Source organism: Crocodylus siamensis, chromosome 1 (assembly GCF_052110815.1).
Source record: "Crocodylus siamensis isolate JL-2025a chromosome 1, ASM5211081v1, whole genome shotgun sequence".
NCBI classification, from domain to species: Eukaryota; Metazoa; Chordata; order Crocodylia; family Crocodylidae; genus Crocodylus; species Crocodylus siamensis.
The window spans coordinates 11,402,714-11,423,516 of record NC_143395.1 but is presented as its reverse complement, the minus strand read 5'-3'; the positions used below and the strand labels follow the sequence as shown (position 1 = coordinate 11,423,516).

The 20,803-nt window shown below is 44.4% G+C and overlaps 1 protein-coding gene across 9 annotated transcripts in view; it reads left to right on the top strand.

The window, feature by feature from the left end:
• Positions 1–20,803, top strand: part of KLHL29 (kelch like family member 29) — a 578,088-nt gene that overhangs the window by 372,338 nt on the left and 184,947 nt on the right. For all 9 annotated transcript variants that reach the window (XR_016439874.1, XM_090031549.1, XM_090031531.1 and 6 more), the window contains 2 exons: positions 10,398–10,539; positions 11,288–11,830. Coding sequence is in view for 8 of the 9 variants with exons in the window: in XM_090031549.1 (XP_089887675.1) it covers positions 10,398–10,539; positions 11,288–11,830 (685 nt within the window). In the remaining variant the exon portion in view is untranslated. The remainder of the gene's footprint in view (positions 1–10,397; positions 10,540–11,287; positions 11,831–20,803) is intronic.

Here is a 20,803-nt window from a genome sequence, read left to right as displayed (position 1 = left end):
TGCATACATACCTGTCATGTCCTTGTTTAATTTTGGAGGGTAGCAGGAATTAAGCATCGCTGAAAAGTGCTGAAGTGACAACTCTGCAGTGCTGTACTTATGCACAGAATAGTACAATGGATGCCTCATTCACATTGTACCGCTGTGTCCCATTTCTCTTCTGGATGGGCCCTCTCTAGTGAAAAAAAATCCAGGTCAGTCCGGTGGTTTCTGCAGACCTGGAGATCTGCATCTAGCAGCTCACTGGTGCCAGCTATGGTAATACTTTGTGAAGAGACTGAATTGGGATCTCCAGTCACATTTCACATAGGCTGTTTCTTTATAGGCATCCAAACAGCAACAATTTAAAATCCAGATCAACCTTATAGGTGCCAAAACAGGGTTCAGGAGGAATTTAGGCACCTAAATCACAAAATGTATTCCAGATTAGATTTCACTACAACAGCTGCAAAAAACCAGCAAAGTGTATAGAGTCACTAGATGGTCTAGTATGGCTTGGAAAGACCTCAAGTGGCTAGACTGGGTTGCTGTGTATGTTCAGAAGTTACCTAGATTAGCCACCCAGTACCCACCTCCTGCCTAAGCTCCATGGCAGTCCACATCAATGCGGGGTGGCACCTAAGCCCCTGATTCCCCGGGGAAGGAGCAGGACACCAGACTAAATCTAGTGACTGTTAGAGAGTGCACATGTAGCTCAGGGCAAAACAGCCAGCGCTGGTGATGCCCACCTTTGCTTAATAGTCTAACATGACTTTGAAGCCTATTAGTTAGGGAGGTCTTAGATTCTGGTTACTGCACCAAGGTATTTTTTGTTCTGTTTTTTTTTTTTAGCCAGTGATTTTAAATGTACAATTCATAAAACAGTCCTGATAGCAAGGTCCAGAAATGAAGATTCCCATCTCTCTGGATGACAAGATTACAGTACAAGATTATACTATCTTGCTTGCTCTCCTGCTGGCCAAATTAATCTCACTTCTTTGGCTACCCAGTGGACCAGCTGCCATGGAAGCAGTGGAGGGCACTTCCACCAACCCTATCATAGCCTGGTGTTTTAAGGTCCTGGGTAGTAGGGTATGTGGATTCAGTCCCCTCAAGGTGCAGAGGGTCTGGAGCCCTGGTCTCCCACTCTTAGGTGAGTGCTTCAGTGATCAGGATTATGGGAAAATGGCGGACAGCACCACTCCTTCACTATGGTCAAGAGTGAACATGCGGTGCCTGTGCTTTTACATTAGCATGAGTGCTGCTGTCAGCTAGGGATCTTGGTTCAGGTCAGTGCCTCCCCTTGGGCAGTTTGGATCCCAAGATTACAGAAGTGTCCCCTTTGCAGCCTTGAATTAAATGCCTAAGTCTTGGGGAGGAGAAAGAGTGCAGCTACACTCCTGTGCCTAGTATTTCCTGCTGGCTGACTGGGCACCAGCTTGTTTGAGTACTTCCTTGCTTGAGATCACTTTAGGGGAGGTGTCTTTGTCTCCTCATTCGCTGGGTAGGAAGTTTAGGTTCCTCCCCCATCAGATTTGGAAAACTTCCTGCAGCAAGGCTCCTAAAATAAAGGCAGTGGGAAACCTAAGTGGGTGTGCCAATAAGCCCAACCTGGTTCTAACCCAGAGGTGGGCAATTATTTGGGCTGGAGGGCCATTTTGGGAGTTTTGATGAACTGTTGCGAGTTGGGTCAGCAGCTGGGTCAGAAACCCCCCTCCCCACTCCCTCCCTCTGGCCTGCAAAAGCTCAACAAAACTCCCTAACCTGTAGATAACTAGATCAGTCCCGGGGCACTACATGGAGCTGGTGGGCAGGGCATGTTCAGCCGGGCAGACGGGATGGGGCTGCGGGTGTCTGGGGAGCAGGACAGGGTTGGGGCCAGGATCCAGCGTGGGATCCCGGGGTGGTGACAGTACGGGGCCAGGACCTGGGGCAGAGCTGCAATCCATTCTCAGGATGGGCCTGCACTGCCACCACCTCACGATCCCAGCCTTGGCTCTGCCCGCCCGTCCAGCTCATGGACTACACACCCTGGCCTCCCTCAGCCCCACCCCATCTATCCAGCCGAGCGCGCCCTGCCCATGGGAGTCCCAGGCTCGTCTCCATGAAGACTCTGCTTGCCCACTCCACCTGGCCCCCCCAGTGGTGGGTGGGGGGTAGATGGGCCAGGGTACCCAGGCAGCAAGGCCAGGGCTGATGGCACTGGCAGTGGTAGCCAGAAGGAGCTGCCACTACCTGGGCTACTGGGAAGCTAAGTCCAGCCACCATGCCACCCCAGCCACACTCCACACCTGGGGGCGGTGGGACCAGCCACATGAGCCACAGCCGGGCTGCCCCCCACGCTTGGGCTGCATGCTTGGGACCCACCACAGGCCAGATAAAATCCCTTGGGAGACCAGATCTGACCCATGGGCTGCATTTTGCCCATCCCTATTCTAACCTCTAGTCACTCCTGACCTGGGTTGGATTTAAACCAGAACATACTGGTGAAAAGGTCTCTTCTCCCATCATCAAACTCCCAACCCACCCATTTTTATCAAGACCTAGGAATTTACATACCTTGACAGTGAGCCCTCTGCTTGACCCTCTCGCATGCAGTCAACTTCTGCCTAGCACTGCAAGGTGTAAGACAGTTATGTTCAATAACTTAGGAGGATTGGTTTGACTTCTGAGCTGAGCTCTAAGCTATTAATCAGTTTTTATTTTTCAGACTGACTATAGCGGCCTGAATCTGATTTGTGAAATATAATACTCAGAAAAAAAATCCTACAGATAAGAACTTCACTGTAAAACTCGCATTTCATTTCATTGCATAAATTTAATTTTGTGATGAGTGCCATTCTGAAACATGGGAGGTGTGCCCAATATGTATGCAAAACGGCCTTGCTCTGATTTAGTATTTTAAGTCAAGATATCCTTTTTGATAGCAGAGAGTCTTTTGAATCATTTTTAATTGCTATTGTAATGTTTACTGCTTGATTATTAACTTCCAAGTATTAAGCTCAGGTAAATTAAAATGTTCTCAAGTGGGTAGGGGGAAAATCTACATTTTTAAGATCAGGCATTTTGTTTCATATTTATCTTGAGAAACAGTTGCACGTTCCTTCCTATGACATTCTCCTCGGTCTCCGAATTAAATACTGAATCTCAAGGAAAACGGAATTTAAAGTGTCATCTGGGCATAAGGGAACAGATAGGCTCATAAATGGGAGATAGTCTTATATGTGATGAAGAGGGAAAAACAGAGTTTTATGGCTGGAAAAAAATTAGTTTTAGTGTGTGTATGTGGGGGAAAGGTTATTTATAAAATCAATTTCTTGTCAAAATAGAAAGAGGTTATGTAGGGTGTAAACTTTTTTAAGGGAGAGCCATTTACATTTAAAAATGGGGGAACTAAACATTACCACATGGAAAGCTAATTTCATTAGCTTTTCAAGCCGTATGTCAAACTGATAAAAGCAACAGTGTGAAACCTAGACTGCTCTCTAAAATTCACCTTTTCGTATGGCAGGGTAAAATCCAGCACTGTTCAGAGTGACTCTTCACAATGTAGTGGACTTCAAGTGTGATATCTTATCATTCACATGATTTTTAATGGTCATTGTCATCCTGAATCCCTCATAGTCAAAGATAACAATGGGGGCAAGCGCCAGAGGCCACAGTGGGGAAGGCCGAGGTGAATGGTGGGTAAGCAGGCTTCTGCACAATAAGCATCTTTTGTTACATAGTTTGCAGAGCCAACCAACAGGCAAGTCAAATCTGGTGAATGGGCATGCTTTTCCTGCCCAGTGGCTTTCCTATTCCAAAAGGTTTATACTTCCCATCACCTTGGTGCTGCATTTATCATCTAAGAAAGGGATGGACAAACTATGGCCTGTAGGCTGCATTCAGTCCGCCAGTTGATTTTTATCCAGCCCATGGGTGGGTGGCAGCAGCAGCAAGCCACACTGAAGCCTCGGTGGCTTGACTCCAGCCACCATGCGATGTGGGGTGGTGGGCAGGTGGGGCTGCTTCCACATAGAGTCCCCTATAGTACCAGCAGAGGCCAGCCTCTGCCAGTGGCACCTGGCTGCGGGCTTCTCCGCTGTCCCATGCCACCCCACCCCGTCATTAGGGTTCCTGGGAGCTACAGAGTTGGGGGGAGCATGTGTGCGGGTGCACCAGGGCGCCAGGAGCCCTGATGGTGGGGCAGGACAGCGCGAAGGCCTGCAGCCAGGTGCCACTGGCAGAGGCTGGCCTCTGCTGGTACTATAGGGGACTCTATGTGGAAGCAGCCCCCACCCCACCCCCAGCTGTGGATGCAGCCAGCAGGTCCCAGCTCCAGATGGGGTGAGGGGGTGAGCTACAGCCCTGGGTGGGCTGATGCTCCTGCTGCTGCTGTGGCACCAGTCCCAGCATAGCAGCAGGGAATATGTATGCACATGCATGGATGTGTATGCACACTTGTGTGTGCACATTTTGGGGGTGGCACTCAACAGCTCACCAAAACTGGTTAAGCAGCCATCCAGCCCAAATAATTGCCCATCCCTAATCTAAGAGCTCAAAAGTATTAGCTGCTAGGTTCCACTCAGTCCAGTTTAAGATGTCCTTGTTGCACTTTGTTGGCCAACCTCTCTCTCTTCCTCTCCCTGGTCTCCAGTTTACCACATGGGTGCTGCTTAAGTATCTGTGTATTACCTGAGCCATGTGTCTGACCTCATTATTTACACTTTGATGGCATGTAGTCAACATGCTGCGGCACTTTGTCATTGGCCAGCTTCTCAGCTTCTTGTACCAGGTTACTGGAGGTGAGAGCCTATCTCCCTAGCAATGCCTGCACAATTGCTCAAAACTCTTTCAAACTCAGTGAACTTATAAACAACTGGGATTTCAGTGCCATTGATGGATTTGCTCTTTTTCCTGGACTTGTGGACACTTAAGTGCATTTTCGCTTAGACTGATGGTTAGTCCAAAGCTGGTTTCAGAAGTAACAAAATGGTCTTCCAGCAGCTGAAGGTCTTCCCTGGAGCAGATTACCTGTGTTCACTGTTCTGTTTATCAAATCTTATGAGTATATCAGAGCTCTTGTGTCATGTATTTGGCAACGTTAGTCCCAGCACACATCCTGAAGAGGTTAAATAACTCTCCTGAAGTTCAGAAGCAAATCCCAATTCCCACGTGGAGGTCATAGATCATCTTATATCACTGCTGCATAGACCAGTATGACCAACATTGGCCTGAGATCTCCTTGTTTGACACTGCTTGTCACAAGTGATGGGTCAGGTGGGAAGGCATTGATCTTTCCTCTGCCAGACATACCATCATGTAGCTGATCTATGGAGCTTGAATCAATTTGACAAAAGCATTTGACACTGTAAGCTGACCTGGTACCTTATGGGAAGGCTCACCTGGTTTGCTTAATGGTAACTTTAAACAAAAAAATAATGAAGAAAAAATTCTCATCTAGTTTTCATTTGTTCAATTTTACTTGTAATTAAAGGCAAAGACTAAATGAGTCCTATTGAGGGACTCTAAAAATATGCTGATTATTGATTCAGTAGTCTTTCTGGTCCGTTGTGTATTTCAGTCAATGAAATAGCCAATATGTGCTATTGACCGGATGGGCTTTAATAGACCTTTTAGAAACCACCTTGTCTTTTTCATGTAATAGGCATTTGGCAACATTTTAAAATGCACACTCAATAGATTTTTTTAAATGCATTTCACTTTTTTCATGTGTTCCTTGTTTAATTCAAACGCACATCTGACATGAAAGCTAAAGATAAAAGTGTGACATAGCACAATTAGTTTCTGTGAAGTCTGCAGAACTTTAATGGAACCCATCTCTTCCCTAAACACAACTAGCAAAATACAGGCCGTTTTTACCTGTTTATGTCACACATTACAATCCTCAGTTGAGTGCTTGTGTGCACCTTCACTCACATACACAGACTTGTATTTGATAATGTTGGAAAGAATTATGCTTTCCAAATAAGCAAAGCACTAGTCTCCAAAATAGTCAGATCCAGGTGACACTCATACTAGTCATTAGCAAGAAAAACAACCCAGAATGTAGATCAGAGATCAGTAATACAATCAACATCAGGAACTTTTGTAAACTGCTTTCCTCCTTATCTGTCTAGTATTGTCTAAATTTTGCCTCATTAGTGCATGTTGTGATTCCACACCAACTAATCTATAGCTGTTTCTGAGCAAATAAATACAAACTTAGGAGTACCATTTAAAAGCGATGTGCTGGACTTGTGCATATAAATCCACTGAGCCATTAAGAAACAGGATTTATGAGCAGGCTTTGAGGAAATTTAGTCTTAAAAAAATGCTAACAATTTGCTGAAGCAGAACTGATTGATTGATTTGTTGGTAAGAAACCAGCAGGGGCCTTCCCATCATGCTTGTTTTATTGGTTCTTTTGGCCCTAGTGTCTTTCCTAAATTTCATCGTAATATTTAGAGCAGTGGTTCTGAACCTTTTTGGACTCAAGGCACCCCTCCCTAACTTCTGTGAATTGAGCAGCACTTATTTCTTCTCACCTGATGGCATCCTTTAAAGGCTGGGCCTTGACTGAGAATCACTGACCTAGACTTAGGCTCAGACTATAGGGATTGGATCCAGATTCAAATATAAACTTACTAAATTTCCAGACGTGTCTGCAGTAGGTGCTCAGATTTGATTTGTTGTAGAGCTCTGAAGTTTGGAGCTAAATTTTTCCAAAATTTGACGCGGGGTTTAGCCATTTTCATCCCACTTCTATACGTACGATACTTGGATTCTGTTGTAATTATGACAGAGACCTGGCTTTGTCTCTTTCAGGGCACTGATATCATTTTGTCATATATATAGAGTAGAGAGTGTGTGTGTGTATGTATGTGTATATATATGTAGATAGATACTCTACTGTTTGCTTTCAAGCAATTTGGGGAGTGTGATAAAGCTTGTACTGATAAGATGGTGATTACCGCATTGAATCGTATACAATACAGCAGTGCCCAGAACTTACTTTTAAAACATTTCATAAGCCCCCAGAGATGCAACAAAGAAACACAGTTCACTTGCCAGAGATGCACAGTAGTATACAGAAATCATAGCAAAAGTAGGTCTGCGAGGGTCTCAGCAAGTTCTCTACTCCAAACCCATGCTCAAGGCAGGTTCTTGTCTGACTAACCGATCCCAGTTAGATGTTTGCCTTATGAGGGGTGCAGAAGTGATTAGCCATCCTAGTCTGAAGTCAGGCCGAAGGCAGGACAGGGTGGTACTTTAGAGACCAACTGGTTGAAAGAAGCAGTAATCCATGGTATCAGACAGGGGTGGCAACTGACTTGTGAATTCTTTTGGAAACTCTTCTGCCTCCAGCCCCATTATTCATTCACTGTCCTGTTTAAAATGCCCAGTACTGGGCACTGCATCTTCTAGTAAATGATGTTGTCATAGGGGATGAAGATAAGTGGTGCTAGGGAATGTATTCCACCTACCGTACAGACAAAGAATGGAGTTGGTTCATTTCTCCCTCTCACTAGCTTTTACTCCTGTTGAGGGGAGACTGCACCAGTAAGACTGGAGGGCAGAGCTGTGGTGCTCAGTGCAGTGCTGTTGTTACTTCTCCTATGTCCCCTACCCCCTGTGCAAAGAGGATCCTAATTCTTTTGTCAAACAGCTTAGCTGCATCTAGAGCAACCTCTCACAGCATAGCTAATAAAAAAAATATCCCTCCCCTGTAAAAGAAATCACATGCATTTTGCTATGGATTTTTTTTACTTGAACCACAGGAAAAGTTCAAAACAGAAAAAAAACTGTTGCAAGGTTTCAGGTTGGGGTGCGGCTGATGGCAGGCCACCCGGCTGGTGACATTTGCAGGGGAGCGGCATCTTCGGGGGTGCCAAAATGCAGGTCAGCTCCTGCATGAAGGGTATGGTCTTTTGGGCACAACCAAACCAATGATTGAACTCCGTCACGGCCACCCTCTGTGCCCACAAGACTTTGGGCTTCACGTGGCACTGCCACATCATCCAGGAGTGACCTCACACATTCATCCTACCAGATATGGCTTCATAAATGTGGGCATTCAAGCACCCGCCCCACGCGAACTGCCTCTAGATGTCAACTCTGCCCTGTAGTGCCACAAGGTTGTGTAGCCTGGGCTCTCAGCATGGGTGTGGGCACGTGGGCAGAGCCGGAGCTCAGTGGGGACAAAGTGCTGTACATGCTTCCCACACCAGCTCTCTGTGCCCCTGTGTGACTGTCCCTGTGATGCTAGCCCTGGAGGGCTGCCAGCAGCACCCTGAACAGGGGCATGGGCAGGGACTGTGAGCTGTGCAGTGAAGGCGCTTCACCACAGTGCTTGCAAAGAGAGAAGAGCTGGGGGCGAGGAGCAGCAGGGAGCAGGTGCTGGTCCTGCTGCCATAGAGAGCAGGGTCAGCAGCTCTGGGGGGGATCTCAGGGCTGGACAAGGGATGCACAAGGCTGCAGCCCTTTGCAACACTCACCTGTGCCAAGGAGCAGCTCCAGCTAGGGGACAGGACAGTCAGAGGCTGCCTGGATCCTGTCCAGGGGGGCACACAGGGCCTGATGGGTTCCTGCAGACAGCACTGGCTCCTTCAGGCTGCTTGTGCTGTGTGCCCCAAGGCACAAAATAGGGAGGCTTTTATAGCCTGTAGCAAGGGGCTGCCAGAGAGCAGTCCAGCCCTGGAGGAGGAGAGGTGACCAGGCAGGAGCCCTGGGGCTTGCTCTGGCTGGCCTCCTCAGTGGGTGGGCAGGCCCAGCCCTAAAGTCCCTGTGTTAATGTGCATTAGCACATCTACATGTGCATTAATGCACTTTAACTAATTGCGCCTAAATTTGATACTTGCTTTTATGCATATATCAAATGTAACATAAAATCACCATTTTTAAGATGCATTAAGGGCACGCACATATAGACACACGTTCTTAATGCGCCTTAAATCAGGCTAGTGCACATTAAATGCCCAAGTGTAGACACGCTTTCTGATTCCTGGGTCCCCAGAGCTTGAGGATGAAGGGTTATGGGGAAAAGGGTACCTTGGAAGTAAGAGTAGTTAAAAGAAGCTGCAAGAGAGGAGGAAGGGAATGATGAAGGAAATGAAGGAAGTGGGGTTGGGCACGAAATAGAGAAGGGAGGTAGGCAAGAGAAATGAAGAGTCAGAGAACAGTGGAGGGGAACAGCTTGAATGGAAGTGTTAGCCGGGGGTGGAGTGGAGGAAGATGAATATTCTCCCTTCCCCCAAGTTAAGTGGATGGTTTTTGGATAAAGGAAGAAATGCAGAGGGACTCTGTAGGAGCTGCTGTATTTTGAGGGAAGCGCAGTGGGCCAGTTGGGGCATGTGACCAAGGGAAATTAAGGTGCAGCAGAGAGCAATGGGATTGGCAATGCTGACAGGACTTTCACTGGTGCAGGAGGGCCAAGCTCCTCTGTAGATACAGCCTTTCCACCTTCAGCCTCAGGGCCAAGTTACTCCCTAGGCCATAAGGCAACAAGTAGACGTTCAGGCAGGCAGATCTCATGTTCCTCAGTCTTTTAAACCTTGATGCTCATTCCCTGCCTCCTGGACAGCCAAGTCCACTTTAGTTTTATGGCTTCAAGTACCAATAAAAACTTTTACAGTGATATAATAGGCTGATGTACTGGTTAGGTTGGACCCACTGCAGCGTTGTATTTTTCTACAGAGCTTTTTTTTGCAGCCGGGATATTGGCTTTTTGGAAAGATCCTGTAAAACAGAAGAGGTGTTTCACTGAATGTTTTATCCCATGTGACTGTTTATACAGAACTGTCTTTTTGATTGTTCCCCCTTCATGATTAGCAAGGCCTGATCTTTTCCCTGTTTACACTTATTTTAACAACTCTGAGGAGCTGCCAGTCTATTTGCTTCAACAGCAGATGACTGTTACACAGCTTTATTTTTTTAACTGGTGTTCAATTTTAGGTGTTTCCAGACAGTAAATACTAAGGCTTCTCTTCACTATTCTACTGTAATTTGTCGTACAGCTGTAAATACATCTTTCTCTTTTCTCTTACTTACTGCTAAATGAAAACTCACTTTTTTAAGGAGGCTGAGCAAATAGAAAATTGTCCCATTTTTATATACACTGTGATTCTCTAAATAGATATTATTATGGCAAAAAGAAAATGGGTGGGGGGAAGAATGCAAAGCAATTTATTGCTGAAAAAGGTGGAGCTTTTAATGGCAGTTCTCTAAAGTTTCCAGAGATATTTTTTGAAACGCTGTGTAGTGCCTTACTGACATATAATGCAAACCTGGGGAAGAAAAAAAATGGTATTTAGAGGTCTTCAGATACAGTCTTAGGCTGCAACACCACCACCAAAAAGCTACTAGCTGTCTGACACAATAATTATTCCATCTATTCTAAACATTTTTATTCCACAATTTGTCTTTTTCTCTGGTAGACACCTTGCATTTCCAAGACTGAAAATCAGCCTCAAGGACTTGCAACTAGCGTTAGGTGGGGACAGACACCCATCAATCAGTCTACACCCTGGGACACAGATGAACCACCATCTAAACAGATGAGGGAGAATGAAAACCCAGGTATGTTTTCAACCTCATTTGTAATTCTACAAGGGAAAATCATTGAAAGCAGAATTCAATACACTATCTCCAATTACTTCTCTAAATTAGACTTTATTGTGAGTCTTTTTTTGTGCTATAGCTGGATTTTTCTCTCATTGTGAAGACCCCCTCAAGTTTCTACTATACCAGGGCTAATATAAATGTATTAAGATGCCTGCAAGTTCATTAAAGTGTTTTTTCACCTTCTCTGCCTTCACCAGAATAAAAGGCACTGTGTAATACTTTAAGACCTCTTTTATGTCCAGAACTACCTGAAATGATTTCCAGCTTCCAGACACATATCATACATTGTGTTGCTATGCCAGACGCCTAATTACAATCTCTTTGTAGTGGCTGGAGCACCATTATTATATACGCAGAGTGTTTGTCAGGGAGCCATGAAAGCACGGTGGGGAAAGAGGTTAATTTTCTTGGAAGCATGTACTTAAGCTGCGTAAAGCACAAAATACATAAAATTGTAAACATGCGGCATGTCACCTGATGAGTATTTTAACAATTGCACTCACATCATTGTAGCAATTTTAGGCACTTATCAGTTTGGAATAGTTCCAGATCCTGTGCTACTTTATGTATTGTAAAGAAAAAGAGACTATAGAGTCCATTAAAAGGTTCCAGTATGGGCAGCATTTACATAAAGAGAAAGTTTGGGGGTTTTTTGCCAAGATGGTTTGTATTGCTAGCTTTCCTTTTCCACCTTGTGCTCCAGGTACAGCGCCGTGGGTGACAACAGTCGCAGCAGGTAGCCAGCCAACTCTTATAACGCATTCGTATGGAATGACTCAACCTCCAACCTTCAGCCCAGCAGTGAACGTCCAGGCCCCCGTCATTGGAGTTACACCCTCCCTCCCTCCTCACGTTACCCCCCAGCTTCCATTAATGCCAGCTCATTACCAGCTACAACAGCAGCCTTCACAGCCTCTGAGTAACATGGTTGTGAACCTGCAAAGCCAGCCTCTCTACACTAACAGCCAGCCAATCACCATGTCTTCTATGACTGGGGTTGGCCAGGTGACTCATCCAGGCCACACCGCGGTAGGGAATGGTCACATGACTTGCCCTATTCTGCCACCACCTCCACCTGCTCTGCCTTCGGCTGCCCTACCCAATAGTGTTCCAGCCACCAATGGGCAGGCTGCTCCTCAGCCTCCTCCCAACCAGACGGGCAGTCAGGACAACACAAATGGGGTACAAATGCTACGGACTATTGGCGTAGGAAAGTACGAGTTCACAGATCCTTGGCATCCAAAAGGTAAGTCAGGCTGGACTCCTTAACGTTGTTTTTGGTATGTGGTACCATAGTGCTCACGCTCTCAGGAATGAATTGGGTCAAGTGTGCCAAAAAGCAGTAAAAGCAACAGCCTTTCCCGTGAAAGCAGCTTTGCTGTTGATGTACGTGTGCCAACACTCCCGCATCCGTTTTCTGCCTTGTGTTCTGCACTAGCTTTTATGAATTAAAGATGACAAAACCGATTCTTAAGAGGAGGAGAAAGAAAAGCCATGGACTTCTTTTAGTGTTGAATGACATCTTTTAGGGTCCATCAAATGAGCTACTATTCCACATCTCAAAGCACATGAGGCAGCTGTTGCTATGTGCCTTTTTTAGTTTCTGTGATTTCTTTTGAGGTGCAGCTTATTTATTTATAAGTCAGACCACTTTCCTTGGCTTCAGTTGTGCCTTAGTTCAACACTGTAAATTTTTTTTTTTTTTTTTTTTTACCCATCTTCTCCCCACTCACCTCACTGGGAATCAAAACAGGTTAAAATAAAATTATTGACTAACACCAAGAGAAAGCCAAGAAGTTCAGTTAAAGGTGAAACTCTGTGTTATCCACTTCATTGGGCTCAAGTGTGACAACAGACTGTGAACAGTGGATCTGACCTCCTCAAAAGTTGATCTTTGCTCAAAAGCACTTCCTAAAAGATCCACAATATTTAGTTTCAATGAAATGTTACAGTTGGAGGCCCTTGAATATTTTTATAATCTAGTCTGTATGGGCTCTTAGTTTTTATTTCACTTTTAAGGTTTGCCCACGCTATTTTAAAAATCATAAATGTCCCACATGTGAAGCTGAAGTAAAATGTAGCTTGTCAACATATAAACATAAGTAGACCTGTCAGCAAAATTTATTAAAATGGTTAAAAAAAAAAAGACCACAAAGACTCCATTGGGTTTATAATATAATATACAGATTTGTATTTGCATGAAACTTATTCACTCACTCAAGCTATTCAGGTCTGTTATGTAGACCTGTTAAGGCCAAAGAATCTCTCTCAAAAAAGAAAAAAGAAACCAATTAGCCCAATAATTCTTACTGCTTATTGTATAAATTGTATTTTGACATGTGCAGACCCTTACCAAATGTCTCTTCAAAAGAAATTAAGGAATACACTTAGCAGTCATTTTCCAAAACAAAATATTTGGACGAGACTCCAGTTTTTTGATCCAACTATCAAGTGTGATTAGACCTCATTGCAAGTTTGGCCTTCTGAATTTTCATTTCCTTTAAAATGTTAAGTTGCCTTTGAGTGAAATGAGAAGAAGCAAGGAGCTAAAAAATGGTAAAGAGGTGTGTTAAGTTTGTTTCTGTCAGTCCTTTCCCTTTTCACAAATAACCATTTGAACCAAGACCTTGTCTGCGAAGTTATGTTTACAAGTTATAAATCCTGGTGGGAAAGGGGCTTACAGAAAGCACCTGAGAGACTCAGCTGTAGAGGTGCTAGTAGATGCATTGAGCTTATGCTGAAGCTATTCCTTTTATAGAGCAAAGGTTCCCAACCTTTGTGGCCATCTCTATCAGTGTGTTCGACTAAGACTAATCCATCAACATACTTAAAACACGTGCCCGTCTGGAAGCATTTGAGTAGTCTGATTTGTAGCCGATGAGTTGACTTGCATGCTTAAAATTAGGCATAGGGTTACAGTTTTTCCCTATTCAGGTCCCATAAATTCAGCCCTATCAGCTGTTGCCTACCATTCCCAAACAACTGTGGCACTTACTTGTAGGATACCTTTGGCTGCAAGATGCTACAAACTCCAAACCTTAATATAACCTAACAGGGAAAAATACTTTTGTCATGGCAAGCTTTTAATATTTGTTTATCAAAGCCTTGGGATCATCATAGGGTATCTGGGGTGCTCTAAAGGCCAGCCTTGCCCCTTTAAATGTCAGATTCAGAACAGTGTAAGCTCCATGATGTATGCAGAATTGTGACACGTGAACCGGAGGGTTGGAAGCAGTGGGACATTAGACTCAGCCAAAAACATAAGAGCCACGGTGAGAAGAAGGCATGTAAAAGCCAGTCACGTGAAGCAAGTCTTTCTACCCATTTGGTTCATGGGAATCTTTGTTCCCAGGACAAGTTGAGAAGCAGAATACTGAAACAAGTGGTAAGTCTAAACAGTGACAACTGCTGACACATTAACCATGTTATTTTTCATAAATTGTAGGCTAGACAGCTGTTTTCCCAGGAATTAGATTTAACTGGCTTCTCTATTTATGGTCATCAGCAGCTGATTTATTCTCCCTTTTTAATGGTAAAAAGAGACAATGAAGCATGCATGCAGAAATACCTCATAAGCAGAGCTTGTTGTACAGGGAAGAAATCATTTCTTCCTCCATTTCTAATCTTAAAAGGATTTACTGCTTCAGCTATAATTTAGCTTGTCAAATCTAGTGTCAAACAAGCACATACATTATTTACTTTTATCCCAAAAATACATTTTAAAAAATTAAAAAAGAGAAAGGGGCAGGAGGCAGAAGAAAAGTGAGTTTGGAAACCAGACCTTAAAATCTTGCCATGTTAGAACAGGGATCTTAATATAAACCACATAAGTTTGAATGTGGGTCATTTTTTAAATATTTTTAGTTTTAATTTCTCCCTTAAGGGATTCAAGCTCTAAAGCCCAATTGATTTCACACTCTTACATGATAGACAGATTGCTCTCAGGAAAGGGATAGAGGCACAATGTGTTGGTATCAAGCTGTTCAAACATATAAGTCAAATCTGGTTCCTTAACTTCTTTTTTTTTTTAAGATGTGCTCTCTCTTTTTGGGGAACCTTGGCCAGCATTATAATAAGATCTGCTACTGACAGCAGTGAGATCTATCTCATTAATTTGTGAGATATTCTCTTTTATTGTTTGACTTGACAGTCCCTTCTTGCACAGGTTTGAGTAATCACACAACGATCCCCTAAGTGAAAGAACAGGTCTTGCCAGTCAGAACGATGGGGTTACTTATATTTTTAGACTTCATTAGTGAACTGATTTGAAATTTCACATTTTGTTTCCCATAATTATGTTTCATTTGGCTGAGTTGTATTCCTGAAGGGGTTGTATTAGAATGCACTCACTCGACACAGTGTTTTTTAATTGGCTACTTTAAATAAAAGTAAACAAATAAATTACAAAAAGGATAGGCATTGCTAATATGCCGCCTCATTTGCAATAGGTCAAGTTATCATCTCTCACATGTTACTGAAGAAGGAAACTCATTTGTGTGGCTTTGGGAATGTTATATTTAAATAACAAGAAGTGTTATGTTACATACAACAGATTTCTTTTATATTTACAGTTTACGGGCCCAGTCGGGTAGTATTACTCACGCAAATGCTCCCTTTAATTTCAAAGGGTCTTGTTTTCATAAAGGCTTGCCCACATGGTGCTACAGTTACAGGAATTAAATATTTTCTTTTCTGGATGGGCAAGATTCTCTGATTATTTGGTTTATTATACTATATATAAATTTGCCAATTCTAGCATCATCAATCAAATGGATTTCATATATCCAAGTCATAGGAGGAGTAAAAAGTATTTAAAGTGGTAATTTCTTTTAGCATTGCTCATGCAGAATTGTGTCACTGCATTTTCTGAAAAACATGGGGTCTGTTATCATAACGTGACCAACAGTAATTGGTTTGGACAGTAGCTGCCCTTGGGGTAGATTTACAGTAAATATTCCTAGCTGTCTTCTAAAGCCACGTCATGATAATACAGAAATATACCATTATTATTCTAGGAAAGAAATAGCTTTTGCACTCTGTGCCTCTTCCAAGTCCTATTCTGTCATGCAAACATTCCATGGGAATTAGAGAGGAAGCATATTCAGTACTCTGCAGTGGGAATCTACTAAAGCTCACATCAGATTTGCGAAGAATATAAAATTATAGTGCGTCAAGGAGATGTTCAAGGACAGTTTCAGCATTGCCAGCCTACGTTCTCATTTGCCCAGTTTGCCTGGCCGGAGGAGCTGAAACTCAAAAAAAGGAATCCTACAAAAAGTGGAAGCTTGGTCACATTAGCATGGGCATTCTGGGAAAGTATTAGGAAGGCCAATGCATGAATTAATATGCAACCAGCAAGGGGCATAAAAACCAATAAAAAGGGTTTTTACAAATATGTCAAAAATGAGAGGAAGATTTTTCTATCTGGAAAAATCATGGAGCAGGTCCTAAGGAATCTATTGTGCAGCACCTAGAGGAGAATAAATCAATCAGGAACAGCCGGCATGGAGTCACCAAGAGAGAGTCTTACCTGACCAACCTGATTTCCTTCTCTGGTAAGGTGACAGGCTCTGTGGATGGGGTAGAGGAGTGGATGAGACATGCCACTGTCCTACAACATTCTCATTAACAAACTAAGGAAAGAAACTGGACAGAAGTATTGACACGTGGATACATAACTGGTTGCATAGTCATACTCAACAAATAGTCATCAGTGGCTCATTGTCTAGTTGGGAGGATGTATTAAGCGGGGCTTTCCTGGGGAATGTCTTGGTCCAGTATTGTTTAACAGCTTCAGTAATGATTTGAACAAAGGGATTGAGTTAATACTTCACAAATGTGTGGATGACACCAAATTAGACAGTCGCAGGTACGCCAGAGGGTAGGGCTAGAATCCAGAATCACTTGGACAAAATGGAGAAATGACCTGCAGCCAGTCAGATGAGTTTCAGCAAGGATGAGTGCAAAGTCCTGCACTTGGGACAGAATAATTGCTTGCACAAATACAGACTGGAGAATGACTGGCTAGGCTGCAGTATTGCAGAAAAGACCTGTGGGTTACAGTGGACCATAAACTGAATATAAGCCAACAGTGTGCTTTAGTTGGAAAAAAAGGCCAAATAGCAAACTGAGTGTCACTTGCAAATCAAGGAAAGTGATTCTTTTGCTCTATTCACCTAGACTACTGTCCCACTCTTCAACAAAGATGTATCTTCAAATACCTGAAGGGTGATTACAGAGAGGATGGGGATAGGCTATTCTCTTTGGCTGTAGGTAACAGTACTAGGAGCAAATGCCTCAAGATCTGGCAGAGAAAATTGGAAATTAATATAAACTTTCTGACTATATGGATAGTCAAGCATTGGAACAGGCTACCTAGAGAAGTTTTGGAAACTCCATCCCTGGGAATTTTCAAGAGCAGGTTGGACAGACACCTGGTTGGGATGGTTTAGTCAGGGATAAGCCTGCTTTGAGCAGGTGGCTGAACTAGAGGTTATCATTTTCTCTGTTACTCTCTGTCTTGGGCTACCTGTATCACTGGGTCTAGCACAGTGGACAGCAATCTTTACATTATTGCATAGATTTCTAGGATGTAGACTGAACCTCCCCCAGTGTACCAACTACTCCAGCTGACACATTATGAAGGAAAAGTAATACATCAGGTAAGGGACTGAAACTCATTGCTTTCCCCCTCATTTCCTTTTGGGGCAGTGCAAATTCAGACTTCATCCTTCTTCAGGGTTTGTGAGTAATGCACATATAGCTCTTTTCATGCCATATATTATTTCCTTTTTCTTATTCCCATCTGTTTGCTCAGCCGTGGTGACAGGAGCAAACAGACTTGCCCTTCATTTGCTTTCTTGGTCCTACTATTTACCAGCTGCTTGACCACAACTACTTGGTTTTTATCCAGGTGCCTAGAATTCTAGGGTGGTCTCCTGTTCAAGTATTAGCCAGGCCCAAGACTACTTGGCTTCAAAAATGAGATGTATTCAGTACAGTGTGGCCACTCTTCTGCCATGTCCGCTGCATAAATGCCCTGCCGGGATTTACTTTCCATATAAAAATGTTTACTTTTAAAGAATTTTGCTAGAACTTCAACCATGGATTAGAAAATGTAAAAAATTATGGCTATTTAATGCGTTTGTGGAGTTGGAAGACAATATAGGACCCCACATACGGTAGCTACATGGGTACATGTGTTGTGAATGCGGCCAAGGACTGGGCTTAGTTATGCAGCCTGCATTAGCTCAGCGTAAAGGGGTTTAAAAGTTGCAACATGACACTACGGACAAAAAGTGGGAGAGCTTCTCACTTTTGTAGCTGCAACTCCAGCACCTCTTGTCTCAGTGTCTGTGGAGGATAACACTGTTCGGGCAGTCGTGATGGTCCTGATAGATGAAGCACCAATCTGTAAAGCACATAAAGTCCCCACAGATCGTGCAATGGTTGCTGGTGTCCCACTTCAAGGTGAACTCAAAAACTTTGCCCTGGTCAGGTTTTACCTTCAAGGCACTGATGTACTTATTCCACACAGCATCCTTCAGGAACCTCTATGGGCAGGTCCCTGTATGGGGTGATGATAGTGCAGTTGGCAGTTAGGGCTGGGTGCAGTGAGACACCTAGCTCCTGCCCCTCTTTGTGCCATGTTCAGCAATAACCAATGTGCTTCCCGAGGTGCTGTGTGATGTCGTGTGCTTAGCTGCACAGTGAGGCAAGGTCCCTACCCTCTCACCGGGATTTGCCCTCTTGTGACCTGTTCAGGAATGTGGCCAGATCTTGTTGGATGGCAGACTGGCAATCCTCGTCTAGGTGGTCTCCTTAAGGGCACTCACAGGATGTGACATTGCAGAGGTCTCCTGGATAAGGACTCACCTGCTGGTAGGGGATGTGCAGGATATCACTGCTAGCCCAGAGTGGCAGGTTCATCCACATCTTCAAGAGCCACTTCATATCACCGTCCACTCTCATCAAATGTGTCTTGGGAACTGCTGAGCCTCTCAGTGTAAACAAGATGTGGGGGATGCAGATGATGTTTAAGGCATTGATCATCTGCCAGGGGGCCAGCAGGAAGAAGTCAGGTTGGTGGATATCCTGCACAGACTCATGGATGGTCTCCTTTAGCATCTATCTCATCTAGTGGCCAGTTGGTGTGCTCAGGTGCAGGTAGCTCTCTCTCTCTCTTTTAGGTGTCTCATAGGCTTGCCCTGGATTTTGACAGTGGTGGGCAAGACAGAGTTTCTTTTCCTTCAGTCGTTATGCAGGAAGGTATGTTCACAGTCATTGAAGTGGAGCCCCATCCATCTAGCTACCTTAAAGCTGATCTCCAGCATTCTCTGGATTTGGTAGCATTCACCGGTGAGGAGGACTAGGCCATCTGCATAGCCAGGATGTTTAGCTAAACTCAGAAAATGGAGAAACTTAAGTTCTTTTACAGATCTTCCTCCTGCAAATTATAACTAGTCTTGGGCATTTGGGGTTTTAATTTATGAATTTTGATGGGTAACATTGATGTTTATTTCCAAGTATTTTTCATTTTCTATATTTATTGGTTGGCAACTTTTAACTAGCAAAAAAAGAAACTAGACTATATGACTATAGAAGTCATAACAGATTAATAAAATCCATAAATAAAATTCATAAATAAAATCCAAACCCATAATACTAATTTTTCAACACTTCATTTTCAAGCATCATCAAACATCATGAATTAAAACCAAGGTGTACCTTCAGGGGTGAACATTCCCTCCCCACCCCCCAGGTGGCTGTGTAGCACCTATCTGCCTACCCTGGCTCCCTAATCTGGCTCCTCTCTCCTGCCTGCCATGCCTTAGTATAAACATCTCTACCATGAGTCCTGATTGCCTTTTGGTATAATTAATATATTGTTTAGGAGGCTGTCTTTGACCCACACTCTAGCCATCCATGCCTTGCTTTTCCCTCCTCTTTCCCTGGCTCCCAGGCCAACTTGGTAGTGTAGGTGTCCGCCCTTTTCTTCCTCTCTCTCACCCTCTTCCTCTGTCCTTGTCTGGGGCCTCAACTCTGTTGGGCTCCAGCTTTCCTTACTTTACTGCCCCCAGCCCATCTGGTCTTCAGCCCTCTCACAGGCCTTCTCCTGGTACAGGCTGCCATCTACCTCCACCTCCAAAACCAAGAAGAAAATGGAAAAGGAAAAAAAAGTGGGAAAAATTTTCAGGATGCTGGGCACTCTGCACTGCAGCCTCTCTACTCCCTTCTTCTCCCCCTCCCTGTACCCCAACAGCTGTCTCAGTCCACCAGGTGTTACTAACAAACAAAGGAAAAAAGAAAAGAAAAGAAAAACCAGCCCTGTATCAGGTCCACATTTTCAGTCCTCAGGGCATACCTACTTCCCCAGGTACTCCCTGCGCCAACAGAAACAGTCCTCAGACTTCTGGGTGCTCTCCATCCCCCAGAACTGCTCCAGAGGCAGCATAAAGAGTTCCCCATTCTCTTGGGCAGCATCTCCCCTTGCTGAATTTGACGCCCTTTGTCTCCCTGGAGGGCTCTGTCCTTCTCCAGTGCAGGGGGCAACCTGTCCACTCTCCTGCTCTGAAGCAGAGTTTATATCCCCGTCATCTGTGCCGCCTTGGTCAGCTGGCTGAGCTTCCTGTTCACCTGGCCCAGGTGTTGCTAATCTCCTGTCCCCTCTCACTCCTGTGTTCTGCAGCCAGCTGCTTGCAATCTGGGCTCTGCAGGGGCAAGTCCATAGCCCAGGGTCAGTCATCTCACATCAGGAGGTTTCTGCTCTCTCTTACAGTGGGCAGCTTATCCCCTCCTGCTCAGCTGCATCTCTCTCCTGGCAACTGGGACCCCAAGCACACTGATCACTGGGCTGCTCTGGCAGGGCTTTTTCCTGCTGCAGGTGATCCACCTTCCCTTAGAGCAGGAGTGGGCAAAATGCAGCCCGCGGGCCAGATGTGGCCCACCAGGCCATTCTATCTGGCCCATGGGCCCCTAAAAAATTTAGAAAATTAATATTTATCTTACCCTGGCTGCCTTTCGTGCTGCCCTTGATGGCTTGCCAAAACTCAGTAAGCGGTCCTCCGCCTGAAATAATTGCCCGCCCCTGCCTTAGAGCTACAAAAGTTCTGGCTTTAAAGTGGCCTTTCTGATTTTTCTTTCCTGGCCCTCTTTTCCCTGCATTAGGGTTACAAAAGGTAATACCTACAAGGTATGGCATCAGCACTGACCTAATCAA